General features: G+C 43.9%; 1 protein-coding gene across 2 annotated transcripts in view; it reads right to left on the bottom strand.

Moving 5' to 3' along the window:
- Positions 1-16,694, bottom strand: part of Atp1a1 (ATPase Na+/K+ transporting subunit alpha 1) — a 28,929-nt gene that overhangs the window by 4,912 nt on the left and 7,323 nt on the right. For both annotated transcript variants that reach the window (XM_008834025.3, XM_008834026.3), the window contains exons 2-18: positions 13,870-13,980; positions 13,048-13,107; positions 11,505-11,708; positions 10,821-10,934; positions 10,348-10,482; positions 10,114-10,231; positions 9,329-9,597; positions 8,741-8,939; positions 7,901-8,010; positions 6,024-6,158; positions 5,283-5,475; positions 3,907-4,082; positions 2,921-3,057; positions 1,804-1,954; positions 1,121-1,289; positions 851-1,005; positions 271-394 (exon numbers count right to left, since the gene is read on the bottom strand). In XM_008834025.3, the coding sequence (XP_008832247.1) occupies positions 271-394; positions 851-1,005; positions 1,121-1,289; positions 1,804-1,954; positions 2,921-3,057; positions 3,907-4,082; positions 5,283-5,475; positions 6,024-6,158; positions 7,901-8,010; positions 8,741-8,939; positions 9,329-9,597; positions 10,114-10,231; positions 10,348-10,482; positions 10,821-10,934; positions 11,505-11,708; positions 13,048-13,107; positions 13,870-13,980 (2,560 nt within the window). The remainder of the gene's footprint in view (positions 1-270; positions 395-850; positions 1,006-1,120; positions 1,290-1,803; positions 1,955-2,920; positions 3,058-3,906; positions 4,083-5,282; positions 5,476-6,023; positions 6,159-7,900; positions 8,011-8,740; positions 8,940-9,328; positions 9,598-10,113; positions 10,232-10,347; positions 10,483-10,820; positions 10,935-11,504; positions 11,709-13,047; positions 13,108-13,869; positions 13,981-16,694) is intronic.

Raw genomic sequence — 16,694 nt, 5'->3', positions numbered from 1 at the left:
TCTCTCTCTCTCTCTCTCTCTCTCTCTCTCTCTCTCTCTCTCTCCAGGCAGGCAGCCAAAGAGTTCTTCTAAGGAAGAGAATTTAAAACCACAGTCTGGTCCCCATTCTCCCTTCACTGGAACTACAGACTGAACCATGACCTCACTCATTCTAGGCAAGCCATCTATGACTGAGCTTCAAACTCCAGTCTAGAACCTATGTTACAGCTCATCCTGGGCAGACGACATCCTTCCCAGTGCCTACCCCATCCACACAGGGCCCAGGCTCACCAATCTGTCCATAGGCCATGCTGATCAGCCGCTCGTTCACAAGTTTGTCAGTTTTGGGATTTCTGGGCTGTCTCTTCATGATGTCACTCTCAGCCTGCTCATAGGCCAGGGAGATGGCGGGAACCTTGAAATGGGTGGGACAGAAGCTGGTATTATGAGCCTTTTACCACAAAATTCTTGACCCCCACCTTTTATTTATACATGTGTGTATATTGAGTGTAGCTGCATGTGAGTATGTGTGTCCACATGTGGGTAGAGGTCAGGCAAGTGCTCTTAACTGCCATCTCTCCAGCCCCTTGTCCTCTCTTTTAAAAACGCATTTCTTTTCAATCCCATTGAATCACATTAGTGATCCCATTACTGTTTTTAAAGGGAAAATTATATCTGCTGAGCAAGTATGGCCGACTGCTCTGAGGGATATGGGTGGAGCCAGAAGCTGAGGATGGAATACATTCTGGACATTCTCCTGAGACTTTCTTTTCACACACTGGACTCAAAGATCCCAGGAATAAATAAGGAGTGCTGGGAACAGCAATATGGACGTGGTGCCACTACCTGTGTGGCCCCAACACTCACGTACCATGTCAGTGCCCAAGTCAATGCAGAGGATAGTGACGGTCCCGAGCGGCAGTGGAATGTTTGCAATAATAAATATGAGGAAGGGGGTGATTTCTGGAATGTTACTGGTTAGGGTGTAAGCAATAGATTTCTTCAAGTTATCAAAGATCAGACGACCTAGAAAAGCAAAAAAGCTTTAAGAAATACACCAGAAACTGAACACAAGTGCAGAAACCCTTGTTAACTGTAGTGTTAGGACAAATTTCTGGTGCACCTTTAAAAAGGCTCTCACCTTCCTCTACTCCAGTCACAATTGAAGCAAAGTTGTCATCCAGAAGAATCATGTCAGCAGCTTGCTTGGACACATCTGAGCCCACAATCCCCATAGCAACCCCGATGTCTGCTTTCTTCAAAGCTGGAGAGTCATTGACACCGTCGCCAGTTACAGCCACAATAGCACCCTGCCCAGAGAAAGAGGAGATGGGTTAATAAAGCCTGTCTCTCACAGGGATGGAAATGCATGCCTCCACTTGGCAGCATTACAGGCGCCTCCTCTCCCACTGAGGCTGCACAGAATCTCACAACCAATTCTTGGCCCAGTATTCACAAAGTCACTTTGTAAAAAGTGACAACATGTTTTTGCCATATTACCAGGGCTATCTGAAGAAATGACCTTGGTGAATGGCACTCTGGGAAGCCCATAGCTGTAGGTACAGCTCTCGTTAAAAGTGAGGACCCACTGGCCTCCCCCACCTCTACTGAAGACACTAGGACTCTATTCTGCTGTTTCAGAGAATTCCACTAAGCCTCAGCTCTCGGCCCTGTCATAGGCTTCTATTACTACTGAAGGCTGAGTCACCCTTCCTATGCCTGAACTCCCTACTGCACAGACACATGAAGCCTATGCCCTCCACCTCTGCTCCACTTTCCCTGGCCCCTGGAGCCTGACGCTTCCTGGCCCCTCAGCTCACTGACCTGTCTCTGACAGCCCTCCACAATGATCAGCTTCTGCTGAGGAGAGGTTCTGGCGAACACGATCTCCGTGTGGTACCGCAAAATGTCATCCAGCTCCTCAGAGGTCATGTCCTTCAGGTCACTGCCGTGTACTACGCAGGCCTTGGCGTCTCTAGAATTAGGGCCAAGCAAGTGACAAAGGTCACTTCACCAGCACACTGCCTGCCCATCACACGTCATTCTTATCACATAGTAAGAGCTGGTCCCTGTTTGGGACTTTATAAACTATAGAGCACTATCACAGAGATCGTCTCGATTCAAGGCTCACGCCCTCTTTTCCCATTTTTATCAGACAGACTTGAATAATGTGCTCAAATGGTCAAGTTCTTTTAAATAGCAAAGCTGATGGAAACTTTTTCCAAACCCCAAAGTAGGGTGAGAAAGCCCTACAATGTAATACAATGAAAACAAAGCTAACCTGTTTTCACTATTTTTTAAAAATGTGTGTGTTTGTGTGTGTGTGTGTGTGTGTGATAGAGAGAGCGAGAGAGAGAGAGAGAGAGAGAGAGAGAGAGAGAGAGAGAGAGAAAAGAATGTGTGTGTGCATGCCAAGACAGGTGTGTGGAGGTAGAAGACAACTTTGTGGAGTCAGTTCTCCCCTTCTACCTTATGTGGGCTCTGAGGCTCGAACTCAGGTCATCAGGCTTTCATGGTAAGCACCTTCGCCTTGAGCCATCTCGCTGGTCCTCACCATAATTTTACTTTACTGCCATTTCCCCCTTTACAGCCTGAATTATCTGGGAAAACTGTTCTTTCTTCATTTATTTTCTTGGTGTGAACCTGGAAATGGACTAAACACTAACAGTTTGATGGTTGACAGGCCTGAATCAGAAATGAATTCAGACTGAGTTATGTATTATCTGAACTTCTGAGCCTCAGCTTCCCAGTTCTGCAAATAGGAATCACACTATGTCACTACAACAAGCACTTAGAACAGCGAGCACCATCTAGATTATTAAAATCCTTCCTTTGATCAAGGTCTCTTTGTGGCAGTGCAGGTGTCTTTCCTACTCAGAGCAAGCAGAGAAACAAACCGTTACAGAACCAAGAAAAGACGGTGTTACGCTTCCTGCCTTACCTAGGGTTCACCTGGTTCACTGGGATGTTGAGGCGAGCAGCAATGTCTTCCACAGTCTCGTTGCCTTCTGAGATGATGCCCACACCCTTGGCAATGGCTTTGGCTGTGATTGGATGGTCTCCTGTGACCATGATAACCTGCAACAGGAAATTAGATTAAATCCAGTTTCTAAGCCAATGTTCTCATAGTCTTATTAAGTAGGCAAAAACTAATATTAAGGAAAATTCAGCTTGGAATGCCAAAGAAAAAGAAAGCAAATATAAAGGTGATCTGTCAACTCGCCAAAAATAAAAGCAGGTATTTACAGAGAAAAAACACAACCCAATACCAAGATTTTATCTTGGTACATGATCACATAACATTGTACACACAGTTATTTTTTTTTACAGACACATTAAAAATTCATTATTTGCCAAGAGCTGGGGGAGGGGGGTATAAAAATCTAATGCTGGTGGGACCGTAAATGTATAGCTATTTCTGGTCTGTATTCTCACAATGGGCTGATTTTGAGGGAATTGCAAAGACTTAAAATTATGGCTACTTTTTTAAATGCTTAAAAAAGAGCACTTTAAAAGAAATGATCAAAATACTGGCTTTCTACTCAGCTTTTCAGTGCAGTATTACAGAGAAGAATGAAAAAAAGGTAATAAACACTCCAGCAAGAGGGTTAGCACACCATAATACTGAGAGACTCAGAAAAGAACACACGGAGACCAGCTGATGAAAACACAGGTGTCCCGCCATCCATCTCTGAATGTAAACCTCACAGCTTCTGATCTTTCACTTCTATTTCTTTTATTAAAAAGCAAGCTATTTCCACTCTCACCTGTTCTTATACCAACATTTTAATATTGTTTGATCTTTGGAAATGAGAAATTGGTAAGTACATGCAGGAAAGAAAAGGTGCTGGCTGTCTGGATATAGGGCAGCTTTCATAGGCTGAACACACAGCCCAGAGACAGGCCAGCGAGATTCGCGAGTCCTACCTTAATTCCTGCACTGCGACATTTGCCCACGGCATCAGGGACAGCGGCGCGAGGAGGGTCAATCATAGAGATGAGCCCCACAAAGCAGAGGTTATCCACAGGGAAATTCACTTCATCAGTGTCAAACTGGAACCCTTCAGGAAACTGTTCATCTGGCAGAAGGAGGTGGCAGAAGCCTGCAAGGACGGCAGGGAGCCAGTTAGGATTTCCAGCACTGTAGGCAGTGAGGGACAATGGCAGCTGGTCTACCATCACCACTACCTGGCCTGATGTTTAATGTGGAATGGTCTAGTTTTGTTAACAGTTTGGCTGTATTTAACCTTTAGGAATAATACAGAGGTGGTATAAGAAAACAAGCAAATACACAAAAGTTGCTCAAGGTCAGAGTTTATCAGTCAGAATCATCAAGAAATGTGGGGAAGATTTTTAACACCATGGCATCAGGATTCTAGACCTGCCCAGTGACTGTCTAGCTACCCTTCTCTGGAAAACTGTAGCCACATCTCTCTGTTTGTTCATATATCACTAAGCACCAGTGTGGATAGGATCATACTAGCTAATCATAAATGTAGAAAGGGCATTTTGCTGCAAGTTCATCTGGTATTATCATTATAAAACTCAAGATATTCCAGACTTTCTCTTTAGTACTGTGTGAAGGTCACAGTGGTCTGTAGAGAAGGCCAAGAGACGCAGTGTAGACCCAAGAACAGCAGCTCCGAACTGGGGGTTGCAGAGATGGGGAAGTGACTTCAGAGAGGACAGTGGTCTTTCAGTTGGGTATATACGTCCCACCTGTGGGTGGGTTAGGCAGGATGTACGCCACAGAATGGGACCAGGTGATTGGCTTTCAATTAGCCAAGAAAAGAAGAGGAAGAATCAAATAATGGATTTATATCTGTCAACCACAAAATATTATAAATGCTACTTGCCCAAATATGTTGGCTAACTGGTAAAATGAACTTCTAAGCCTCAGTAGCTGCTAGGCTACAACAGACAGGAAGCAAACTGGCTTCTGGTTTGCTGCTGGTCTAGTGTGAGTAGTCAGTTCCCACAGATATGCACAACCATCTTAAGTTATCACTTAGGTACACCAAGAATTAATAGACTGTTAAGCTCATGGCCATAACAACAAAGTTAGAACATAAAGCTCCTCTTTTTTTGTTAAACAAACAGAATTGACCAGCATGAGGTCACAGGTTTAGTCCAGGTAGCAAACCATCAAGACTGTTTCCCAGAGCTGGTATCTTTCATTTCTCCAGCACTTACTGCTTTACATAACAAAAGGCAAATTAAGAAGCAGGAGGGTTCCACAAGACAGAGGATAAGCCAGTCTATACAGAGCTGTGCCCAGGCACCATGGCAGCCCACCTACGTACCTAGTACACGTTCTCCGAGGCCCCCTAGCTCCAGGTAGGCATTCTGAAAGGCATCTTTCAGCTCCTCGTCCAGGGGCTGCTCCTTGCCGTGGAGGAGGATAGAGCTGCAACGGTCCAGGATCCTTTCTGGAGCGCCCTTCATCACCAGCAGATGTTTAGGCTCAGATGGGTTTGGGTTCTTGTGAATGGACAGCTGCGAAGATCATTCAGATGGAAACATTGGGTGGCTGTGTGTGGCAGTTCATGAAGGAAAAGCAGGCTCCCCTTATTAGTATTTGTCATAAAACAAGCTAGATCTCCTTTCTGAACCCTGAAGTACTTCATGCCTTGTAACACACTCTGAATGTGTGTCACACACTTAGAGCACTGTGCTGTGTTTGTAAGTTTATATGTGAACAACACAATCTTATATGCGTATGTACACAAGAGATAATCCTTCTAGAGGGACTTGGAAGACCAGGGGGTTGGCACATGCTTGTATGCACGCACACACCTTCCTTGTCCTCCCAGCCTCAACTCCAAGCAAGTACTCAAAAGGTCCCCAACAGTGTTCTGGAGACAATCCCATTTACCTACTGATGTTCAAAGAAAGGAGGACCTTTCTGCATGTAGTTGAGAGCAAAATTTTAAATTTAAAGTTAAATCTTACAAAACTCCGAAGTGGAGAATATTGCCTCTTCTAGCTCATGTCCTCCAGCTTGCCCACTGTATGACCCCCACCCCCACCCCCAATCTGCAGACCTGGTACTTGTTGGTGGAGTTGAAGGGAATCTCCACTATCTTGGCATATTTCTCCCGCATCTCGCTCACAGAGCCGCAGCAGAGTTCAATGCACTTTAAGAGCGCAGACTCCGAGGCATCGCCTGCAACCGACCGCTGGGAACAGAGACATCATCAGTTAATTACCTGAAAAGGTTTCACAAGGCATCACTGAGAAACGGGAAAAAGAACTCTGGATGTACTCCAGTCTTGTCAGTGGTAGAAGACAGGAGGAGCATCTCGCCCCACACCATGCTGTTCACAGTGCTTCAGTTCAAGTCCAGCCTCCTTCCCCACCCACTTCAGCTGCTGGTGAAAGGGCGCCTGAAGGTATCACCTAACCCACAGAAGCAGGATCCTCCCTCCCAACCCACTACAGCCTATTTTTACCTTCCCCTGGCCTGCTGAAAAGTCACACAGTCAACACTATTCCCAATAGAACATTTCTGGTTATGAATCTGAAAAGACCAAAGAAGCAAACATTTCTAGTATCACTCATACCCTCATTTTAAAAGACAATGGCTTTAGAGTTTCAGAACTAGGCTCCAACTGTGTCAAGAGCAAAGTAAAGGGCTCTATATTCCACATATGCAACTGTGAGACATCACCTGGGCCTGAAATTGGAGCCGAAAGCTGCTGGCAGCTGTCAGTAACACATGAGATCAGCCAGCATTTTCGTTACTGTCCCCACTTCAGGGACACACACCTACATTTATGTGATACACTTACTTATATACATGAAATCTATTTTAGCCTACCAAGAGCATTTCTATGTGTAAACAACTTTTATACAGGTGAACATTTCAGATTTCTGATACGCAAGCCTAGATGTGCAATAGCAAGTGAACAGAACAGCAGCCATGTGTGAGGAAGGGGCTGAGCTTTGTGGGAAGTATTTTAAGACAAGTTGACTATGTGCCTGGCAACTGTTGCAAGGTAATGTTATTGGCAGAGCTCTTACCCAAATACTTCGAATACACACCTCTTGCTAATCTTCCTGAATTTTTTTTAATAAGCAGAGATTCAGTACCTGTGGTTCTCCATGCTTAAAGCCTAGAAAATTTCCACTTTGAGGGAAGGCAAAACATGGAGCGGCCATCTTCAGTTTTATTCCCAAGATAAACAATATCATTCTTAAGTCAACATCAATCCATTGCCAAGCAAACTGTCTTCAAAGAATAAACAAGCCCCGTCTTCCCAACAGAAGCAGTGTAGGTTACAGCCCAACCATACTGGATTTGGCAACTGGGTTTAGGCAGGCAGGCAACTTTATCTGCAGCTCAGAGTCCTGGGATTGCATTGTCACTTGGGCAACACAGTAAAATCCTAGTCATTTCAAACTTCAGGAGTATTCTGTCTGAGACTATTTGTGCCTCCATCTTATTTTTGCATCATTAGCAAGCAAGCTAAGAACCAGTAAGATAAGAGAAATAGCTAAGTTATTTTAAGAACACAAATGGCTTAAAGGATTTTTGCAGATATGATTAGAGGCCATAAGCAGCCTCACTGTCTGCGTGGTTAGGGGCCATCAGAGGAACAAAAGCAAAACACAAAAGGTAGTCTCTCCCCTCACTTCCATCTAGGGTCAGATTTGTACTTCATCTTCACTTTTCGTCCCCAACCAACATGGATTAGGGGTCACTGAAAGTACTTCAGAGCTACAGACCATACAACGTTTGCTTGCTACACAGAGTAAAAATCCCCACAGATGATCAAGCGTTCTGCAATGGAGCTATTTTCCACACCAACAGCAAGGTGCTGTTTAATAAGGATGATGGCAGTTGTGAATGTGGTGACCACAGCCTTGGCCTCCTCCCCACAAAGCAAGCAGGACAGACAACAGCACTTCTGAGGCATACCTTAAGAATGGGTAGGTTTTCTTGGTTAGCCTGAAATACAGCCCTGTTACACAGACCAGCGATTCTAGACAGAGCAAACCAGGTGGCTGAAGTCTTGTCAAAGGAGACACCTGGTAGAGGCAAGAAACAGGACAGGAAAATGACCTGTTAATTTTTAAAGATCTCTGTGTGTGTGTGTATGGATTTACATGCCCCATGTACATGCTGGTGCCCAGGGAGACAAGAAAAAGGTATTAGATCCCCTGGAACTGAAGTTACAGGCCACTGTGAGCCTGATATGGGTTCTGGGAATTGAACCTGGGCCCTCTGCAAGAGTTACAAGCGCCCTTAACAGCTGAGCCATCTCTCCAGCCCCCAAACTTGTTAACTCTGAACACTCGCCACATTCTTGGTTCTATTAAAGCTCCACAAAATCTGAAATGATACGTTACTTCCTAATTAATTAAACACCTTAAGTGGTAGTCGTTGGCAGTCAGGTGCATAAGGCAAATTAATTTTTCTACTGATACACAGACACACACACAAAAACTACCCAACAACAAACATCAAACTAAGAAATAGACACTACCATGTGTTTAAAAAATAAAAAATAAATTTAAAAAGTTAAGTGGGGCCACTGCGATAGATGGCTTAGCGGGTAAAGGCGCTTGCGGCCAAGGCTGACAACCGAAGACTGATCCCTGGAATCCACAAGGTAGGCGACAAATGCCTCCCACAAGCTATCCTCTGAGTTCCACCTGTGCCCGCACATACACAAACGTGCATAAAATAAATGTATTTTAAAAACATTTTTCCAGGTAAGCAAGCTGATCAGGAGCTGCAGTGAGGGGCGTGTCTCACCACTCTGATTCTCTGTTGTATCAGCTTCGTGGATTTGATTGTCAAACCACATATGGGCCACTGTCATCCGGTTCTGAGTGAGAGTTCCAGTTTTATCCGAGCAGATGGTAGATGTGGACCCCAAAGTCTCCACAGCTTCCAAGTTCTTCACTAAGCAGTTTTTCCTCGCCATACGCTTGGCAGTAAGTGTCAGGCAAACCTACGAGGGAGGGACAGGGGGACTTTGCTCACCCAGGCTGGAATTCTAGAACCTCTGCCTGCAATTAAATCTTTCCACTTTCTTCTGAAGTCATGATAACATACATGGATGGGGCTTCTTCCCACCCCCAAACAGCTGCAATTTATCTGTCTGTTGCCCCTACTAACCCCTAAGTTCTTTTTTTTCCCATTACCCTGAGCTGGATCATGGGACAATTTAATAACATAATGTTTGTTTTGGAGTTTCTGATAAACATATGCTGGAGTTTTCTCACTGTCAAGGCTTACCATGTAACACGGCCCCGAAAAAAAACTTTATAGACATAAAGAAAACAAGTTGGTAACCCCCACACAAGCTGACGTGATCACCCTCGTGCTCAAGCTTCTTACCGTGACAGTGGCCAACAGGCCTTCTGGCACATTGGCTACAATGATACCGATGAGGAAGATGACAGCTTCGAGCCAGGTGTATTCGAGGATCAGAGAAAGTATGAAGAAAGACACACCCAGGAACACAGCCACGCCAGTAATGAGGTGGATGAAATGTTCAATTTCCTCAGCAATGGGTGTTTGGCCCCCTTCTAACCCAGAAGCAAGCGTAGCGATTCTTCCCATTACAGTGCGATCCCCAGTATACACAACGATGCCTCTCGCAGTGCCTTGAGAGACAGGGAGGGGGAACTGGATCAATTCAAGGTGTACAGTTACACAGCTTGGTTTCAAAAAGGGACAAAATACACATTTGTAGATTTTTGTCCTTTAATAAAAGACTGCGTCTTCAATCCCAGCACTTGGGGGGCAGAGGCAGGTGGATCTCTGAGAGACCAGCTTGGTCTACATAGTAAATTCCAGGCCAGCTGGGGCTACAGGGAGACCCTGTCTCAAAAAGACAAAAAGACCAGCTCTTCAGTTAATTTGCAGGTGGTTTTAAAACTTAGGTGAAGAGATTTCTACCCACTGGCAGCAGAGTAGTTCCAATATCCACACAGGTCTGGTGCTGTCCATACAAGAGCAGCAGGTGAGTGTGAAGGGAACGGGAAACAGCCATAGGGCAGAGGGAAGGTGTCAGAAATAGAGCCAATAAAATAAGAGAAATAGCATCTGTTTTCCTTTTGTTAATGCACATGCAGTATCATGTTGTGCAAATAAGTGCCACTAGTACACTCGTAGTCTACCTTCAACACAGTTGGTTGAAAAGAAGGCAATGTTCCTCGTCTCCAGGGGGTTCTCATTTGTGAAATCTGGGGACCGAGTCTGGGGTTCTGATTCACCAGTGAGGGAGGAGTTATCCACCTGTAGGTAAGGGAAAGAAGCGTCAGATGAGTACCCCGGCCCCACTGTGGATCACCGTGCCCCAGAGTTCCTCTGCCCACCGACACAGCTGGCAAGAGGTTTGATGGGGAACCTACCTTGCAGCCATTTGCAGATATGATTCTGAGGTCAGCAGGGATGCGGTCTCCACCTTTCACCTCTACCAGGTCACCAACTACAACGTCCTCTGCATTGATGCTCATTTTCTCACCATTCCGAATCACAAGAGCTTGCTTTTTGGGGGTGGGGGTGGAGGTGAGGGTTGGTGGGGGAGGGAGACAGTTAAGTGGATACCAAAAAGGCAAGGGTAAAGTTCAAACAGAATATCTAAGTGTGTTATCAATGTCACACTAGCTTTCTGAGTATATAACAAGGATAGATTCAGCTTTTGATTTATGCAAAATACAACAGCTTGCTCAACAGTTACCTATGAGCTGTCGATCCCTCCATACTGTGCTTGTTTTCCCAAGTTTGCTAAGATAGCATCATTTGATACTTGGAATATCTTAGCTTCACATTATGCTTTGGGGACTGTCAATCTCCCGAAGCAGAAGGACAAAGCATCAGATACCTGAGGGACCATGTTTTTGAAGGATTCCATGATCTTGGAACTTTTAGCTTCTTGATAATAGGAGAAACAACCAGTAATGATGACCACAGCAGACAGCACCACACCGAGGTACAGCTGGGAAGGGAACAGACAAGTTAGGCCCCCTGACTCTCAGCAGAGCAGTGGTAAGTCAGGCATGTTCAGGCTTGAGATTGAGGCCAATCTGGTCTACGTAGCAAGTTCCAGCCTAACTGTGGCTACAGGGAGACCCTGTCTCAAAAAGCCAAAAAAAGGGGACCAGCTCTTTGGTTGGTTATGGCTTCAGAAACAGAACTCAAGGCTTCAATCACTTCCGCACAGCCCATGTGCAGGACTGAATTGGTTATAGACCCTTGTTCAGGAACTTGGTAAGACTTTTGGAAATATTCTAGATGAATCTATTTCTCCTGCTTTACTTAAAACAAGGGTATTTTTCAAAGAACTTCTGAAGAGCAGCTCCAAAACTTTTCTGGACAGGTGTAACATGCCTGTGTTGGAAAGCTGTGCCAGTCAAGACCAGGCCAGGACCTCAGTAGAGTTTGTCTACATAGCTATCCATGGGGTAGACATGTTATAAACGTACTCAAGAGTAGAAAGGATAAAAATGAGTTGGGAAGATTGAGCAAACCTAGGGGGCAACAGCACTCCCAAGACCACACAACTCACATCATCATTGGGAGGCTCCTCTTCTGTAGCACTTCGGATACCATAAGCCAAGAAACAAAGAATAGCGCCAATCCACAGCAACATGGAGAACCCCCCAAACAGCTGCCGACAGAATTTGACCCATTCAGGAGTAGTGGGAGGGGGTGTGAGGGCATTGGGGCCATCCCGGGCCAGGATCTCAGCAGCCCGTGCAGGTGTTAAGCCCTGAGGAGTACAGGGGTATACATTAGACAGATGACAGAAGCATTTACAAACCAATATACTTTCCCAACAACTAGAAAACCACAGTAGAATTTAAGGAGAAAACAGTCTCCCAGTTGCAAAGTCAGGTAAAACCCGGCTAATGCTCCCCAAAATAACCAGATGATTCCCACAGGGTATAGGCAAACAGTAATCCCACTGCCTGAGTAGCCTGTTACACACTAAGACCCCAGTTAAGACTCCTTTAAATGACCTGTGAAAAATCTGAATCTAGTTGATTTTTTTCTGAGTTTTAGGCTGAAAAGATGCCCATTTTAACTAATTGATTCAGTTTTGGACATTTTGAGTTTTCTGTATATTGATTCTATCAGGGGATAGGGAAAACCTCCTATAAACATCAGAGGAAGAAAATTTGTCTGTAGGAAGCCAAGCTCTTAATAAGTATAGAACTTTATTCTCACAATAGTAATAAAAACAGTGATCTGCTGGGGAAGACTCTTCCACATGCATGATTTCAGCTAACCTCTAGGAAACCTGTCAGTTTAGTGGTGTTCACTGAGAAAGGACATTGCATAGCCTCCATGTTCTGATGGGCCTTATACCAAGGCTTGCTGACAGACACAAGGTACCCATTAAGAGGAGAAAACCAGGTTAAAAAAAGACACAGAACACATTTTTGTCTAATATGTCTGTTTATATGTACTTCAAGTCTGCATTATTTTTAGCATTGGTGTTAACTATTAAGTGTAAGGAAAGAATAAATAGTAAGAGAAAAAGCAAGGGACTACTGGGGACATTCCTCTGACTCAAGTCCATGTTGGATTAGCCACTGTTAGGTTAATAAAACAATAAAATCCCAGCCTTTGAGCTCTATCTACATCCCAAGTATTGGACCGCTTTTAATTAATCCACTTAATTTCATGGCAATCACTTGTAAACTATTATTAATCCCAAATTACAAGTAAGAAACCCACAGCACCCGAGTTAACTGACTTGGGTCCCAGAGAGCACACTAATAAAATCTAATAAAAATGAGAGATAGTAGGTGAAAAAAAGTGGGGGAATGAGCCTGACTTTGGAACCAATTTCAAGTCCTGGTGCTCCCAGCTCACTGGTTCTCACCACTATAAAATGGGGGGAAATAATGTCTATTCTTAAAAAGTGCCACAGAAAGCAAAGTGGGAACATAAAAGCCCAAGCTCTGTTCATATCACAGAGCAAGGATGGCTGCTGGTCGGCACACTCCTAGCTCCCCATCACCCTCAAAGTCAGATCTGTGAGAAGGAACAAAATGTAACAGAGAAACTAGGGTTCTGTATGACGGGCTTCAAAAAGAACATACTCTGCTCAAGTCTGTTCCGTATTTACGATGAAGTTCATCAAGGCTAAGCTTATGGTCGTCCTATGGGAAAACAGAAAAGAATTAAACACTATAACATAATAAAGGTACCCACATTACCCATCCCTATTAAGCCTATCAGTTGGTGTTATTTCCCACCATTTCTAATGACTATCAACCACATAGCTAACTCCTGAGAGGGCTTCATCAGGGATGGCCAATGTGAGGCGACAGAGGTCCACAATCACCTGTCACATTAAGTCAGAGAAACCCAGCAACTCATGGAAGTCCAGAGGAAGACTTTGTCTGCCCACACAGGTTCTAGATAGGTCGAGTTGAGGAAGTCTCCTTCACCTAAAGAGGCTGAAAGGCCTCCAATACCCAGCATAATCCAGAGAAAAACAAAGACGGATGGTCTCAGCCATACTTCCTCTGGTTATGCCAGAATCTATTCTAATCATTTAAGTTTTTTTTTTTTTCGAATGACAAGTTTTCATCACTGACCTCTATATCTAGTAGATTACTGTGCAATGCTATGATTACTCTTAAAGTAAAAAAGTTTCTCTGATGGAAGGGCAGGGGGCAGATACATTCACTCAAAGGCTTAAAAAGGATTTTTTTCTTTTTTTATCTTTTTGAGACAGGGTCTCCCTGAAGCCCCAGCTGGCCTGGAACTATGTGGATCAGGCTGGCCTTGAACTGAGAGAGGTCCACCTGTGTCTGCCTCTCCATTAAAGGCATGTGCTAACACGCCCGGCTTTTTTTTTGAGAAGCGATTAATTTTTAAGAAATCTACAAAACCCTCCCTTTCCTCCCGGAACTTGCCATAGACACTTCTTTCTTCAGTTCATCCATATCCCTCTCCTTCTTAGCCTTTTTGCCCTTTTTGTCGGTAGGCTCCGATACAGCTGCGGGCTCATATTTGTCACGTCCAACCTATAGGAGACAAGGGAAGGAAGGTTGTTGAGATTTGCACAGCATCTGAAAACCAAACGTTGTACAGTGGGGCAACTCTGGAAACGACAGGGTCATGGATAGTTGGGTAAGTCACTGGAATAATATCCATGACAACACACGAGCTCACAAAGCACATAAACAAAGTCATCAACTATTAACACTGCCACCATCACTCAAGACATCCTATGTCCACCCAAGGGCATGAAGAGCAGTGAGAAATCGTGACAGGCTTCAATAGCCTTGTCTGGGTACCTGCACTTGGGGTAAATGGCAGTTGTGATGTCAAAGCTCCCCATTCTGCAGCCTTTGCCTTGGCCACTCAAAGAACAAGACCAAACAACTTTTTATTAGTAACCTAGAGACCAGTCACACACCTGGGTGTTGTGAATCAGACAGACAAGAGTTGAAGTCCTGGGCCCCACTACCCACCAGTTTGTTTGTTGATAAGAACAGTTGACCTTGTTAGACATTTCTGAGGATTAAAGACCTAAATGCTAGTCATTCCGACATCATGATCAAATTCTTCTCATGGTGAAAGACATAAATGGTTCCATAAGGTTACTAACCATTCACCCTCTCTGACAAAAAAAAATTCCACAAAGTCCCTAAAATTCTTTCTTAAAAAAGAGACAGGGCAGAGCAGGAATCCCCACACTCCATTCAGTGGCCTTAAAATAAAATGAAATCTCCCAATGAAAGGCACTGGAAATGTTTTGACACAAGCAGGATGTAGGAAAAGCACGCACGTTATCGCATAATTCACAGGATCCACCTACGCCTCTCAAAACTGGAAAGCTTTTTACAGAAAATGTTGATTCTATAGTTTAAATTTAGATCATTCCACTCCCCCACCCTGTTTAAAGATCTTGGGCTTGTCTGCATGAAACCTGAACTTGGTGCTCCAAACTCCATCCACATAGCAGAACAGGCCTCTCATTCCAGAGCCCCTCCCATGAAGACCGCCTCCCACAACTCAAGGGAAGCAGATATTAGCAATTTTCTCACAATGAATGTTAAGTGGTGGTGTTACTATTATTTTGTGGTGCTTGATTACTTCTTAAAGTAGTCCATTAACAGCTATTCACTGGGGGACCCACGTGCCTGGCTTATAATTTTGTGTGTGCCCAAATGAAAATAAAACATGTTTCAGTCATAATAGAGTTGCAAATAAAATATAGCATTCACTTGAATTTGAAAGGCTCCAAAGAGAAAGCTTTCTCTGAATTAGGGGGCATGGGAGATGTGGATACTAGTGACACTGTTCAATTTGAAAGGCTCCAAAGAGAAAGCTTTCTCTGAATTAGGGGGCATGGGAGATGTGGATACTAGTGACACTGTTCAATTCCTATGATTGTTGGTGGTGTTACCTGACAAATGACTTCTTCCTTGAGAGTGGGGTACTTGAGTTTTCATCTTATCTGTTCAGAATGGAGCAGGTCTAAAGATAGTCAACATTCTTGGCATTCTCTCCACTACGGAGCAAGCACAGTTCTAAGTGCCTCTCTTGGAGTACAGCTCTGGTGCCAGAGTTAAAATGACAGACAGTCATAGATGTTGAAATAAAAAGACAAAAGGAAAAAGACAGAGTGTTTCTGCCAGGGAGGAACCACGTTCCTTCACATATCTAATGGGAAAGCACAGCACTTAGAAACCAGTTCACAGACACTAAGGGATATTTAATGTTTGGGGCTAGTTTGTATTTATTTTTAAAACACAGTTTATACATGTTTAAGCAAGCTGAATATCACCGAACTATGCTTAATGGCAAACAGTGCTAACCCTGCCCCCTAGCCTCACTGTCTGCAGGCTTTGATTATTCTTAGACCTCTAATATTTTCCACTCCAAAAGAAGGGAAAGAGAAATATTGGAGTATCCCTGCCCTGGACACATTCCAAAGGTTTATCATCCATCACAAAAGCAGTGAAGCTTATAGCTTCATGGGTGTCAATAGTAAAGTTAGTTAGGGATCTAAATTTAATAAACCCCGTCATAAATTCATACCATATAAGGCACAGTTTTAAATGGGGTCATTTGTTAAAAGGACATGGAAAAAGTATTTACAAGTAAAATGACCTTTTCTTCAAGTTTAATTTTTTTTCCCACTAGGTAATGTTTCTTTAAAAGAACTAGGCAGCTTATACAATTCAGTTCTTCCTCACAAGTAAAACAATAATTTATACTAGCTTATCCTAGGGGAGAGTAAGTAATACTTAGGGTCCTATGAGCATCAATTACTGTGATTTCAAAGCTGAAAAAGTATGTGTATGTGGTGTGGGATAAGACATTTTCCTTATTATTTCTTTTAAAAACAAAGTTCATAGCAAGGGGAACGATAATTATTTCCTCAATGAACCATAAATATTTCCTTCTCACTTGTCTTGGCACTGAGCATGCAAATTCTACTTTCTCAATTAGAAAACTCAGATAACTTCCCCACTCAGCCCAAGTCAGTCACAAAGCAAACTGACTAACTACAATGGTGCTTCATCTGGTGGGCACCCCTTTGAGAGTCTCTGAGGAAAAAGGCCGGGAAGAGTGTTCAACAGGTTACACCAAAGGTGTTCAACAGGTCACACAAAGGGTGTTCAACAGGTCCACAAAGGGTGTTCAACAGGTCACACAAAGGGTGTTCAACAGGTCACACAAAGGGTATTCAACAGGTTACACACAAAGGGTATTCAACAGGTTACAC

The sequence above is a fragment of the Nannospalax galili genome, unplaced genomic scaffold (genome assembly GCF_000622305.1).
Source record: "Nannospalax galili isolate Female #2095 unplaced genomic scaffold, S.galili_v1.0 scaffold475, whole genome shotgun sequence".
NCBI lineage: Eukaryota > Metazoa > Chordata > Mammalia > Rodentia > Spalacidae > Nannospalax > Nannospalax galili.
Note: the sequence above shows the minus strand (reverse complement) of the source record. Positions and strands in the feature narration are given on the sequence as shown.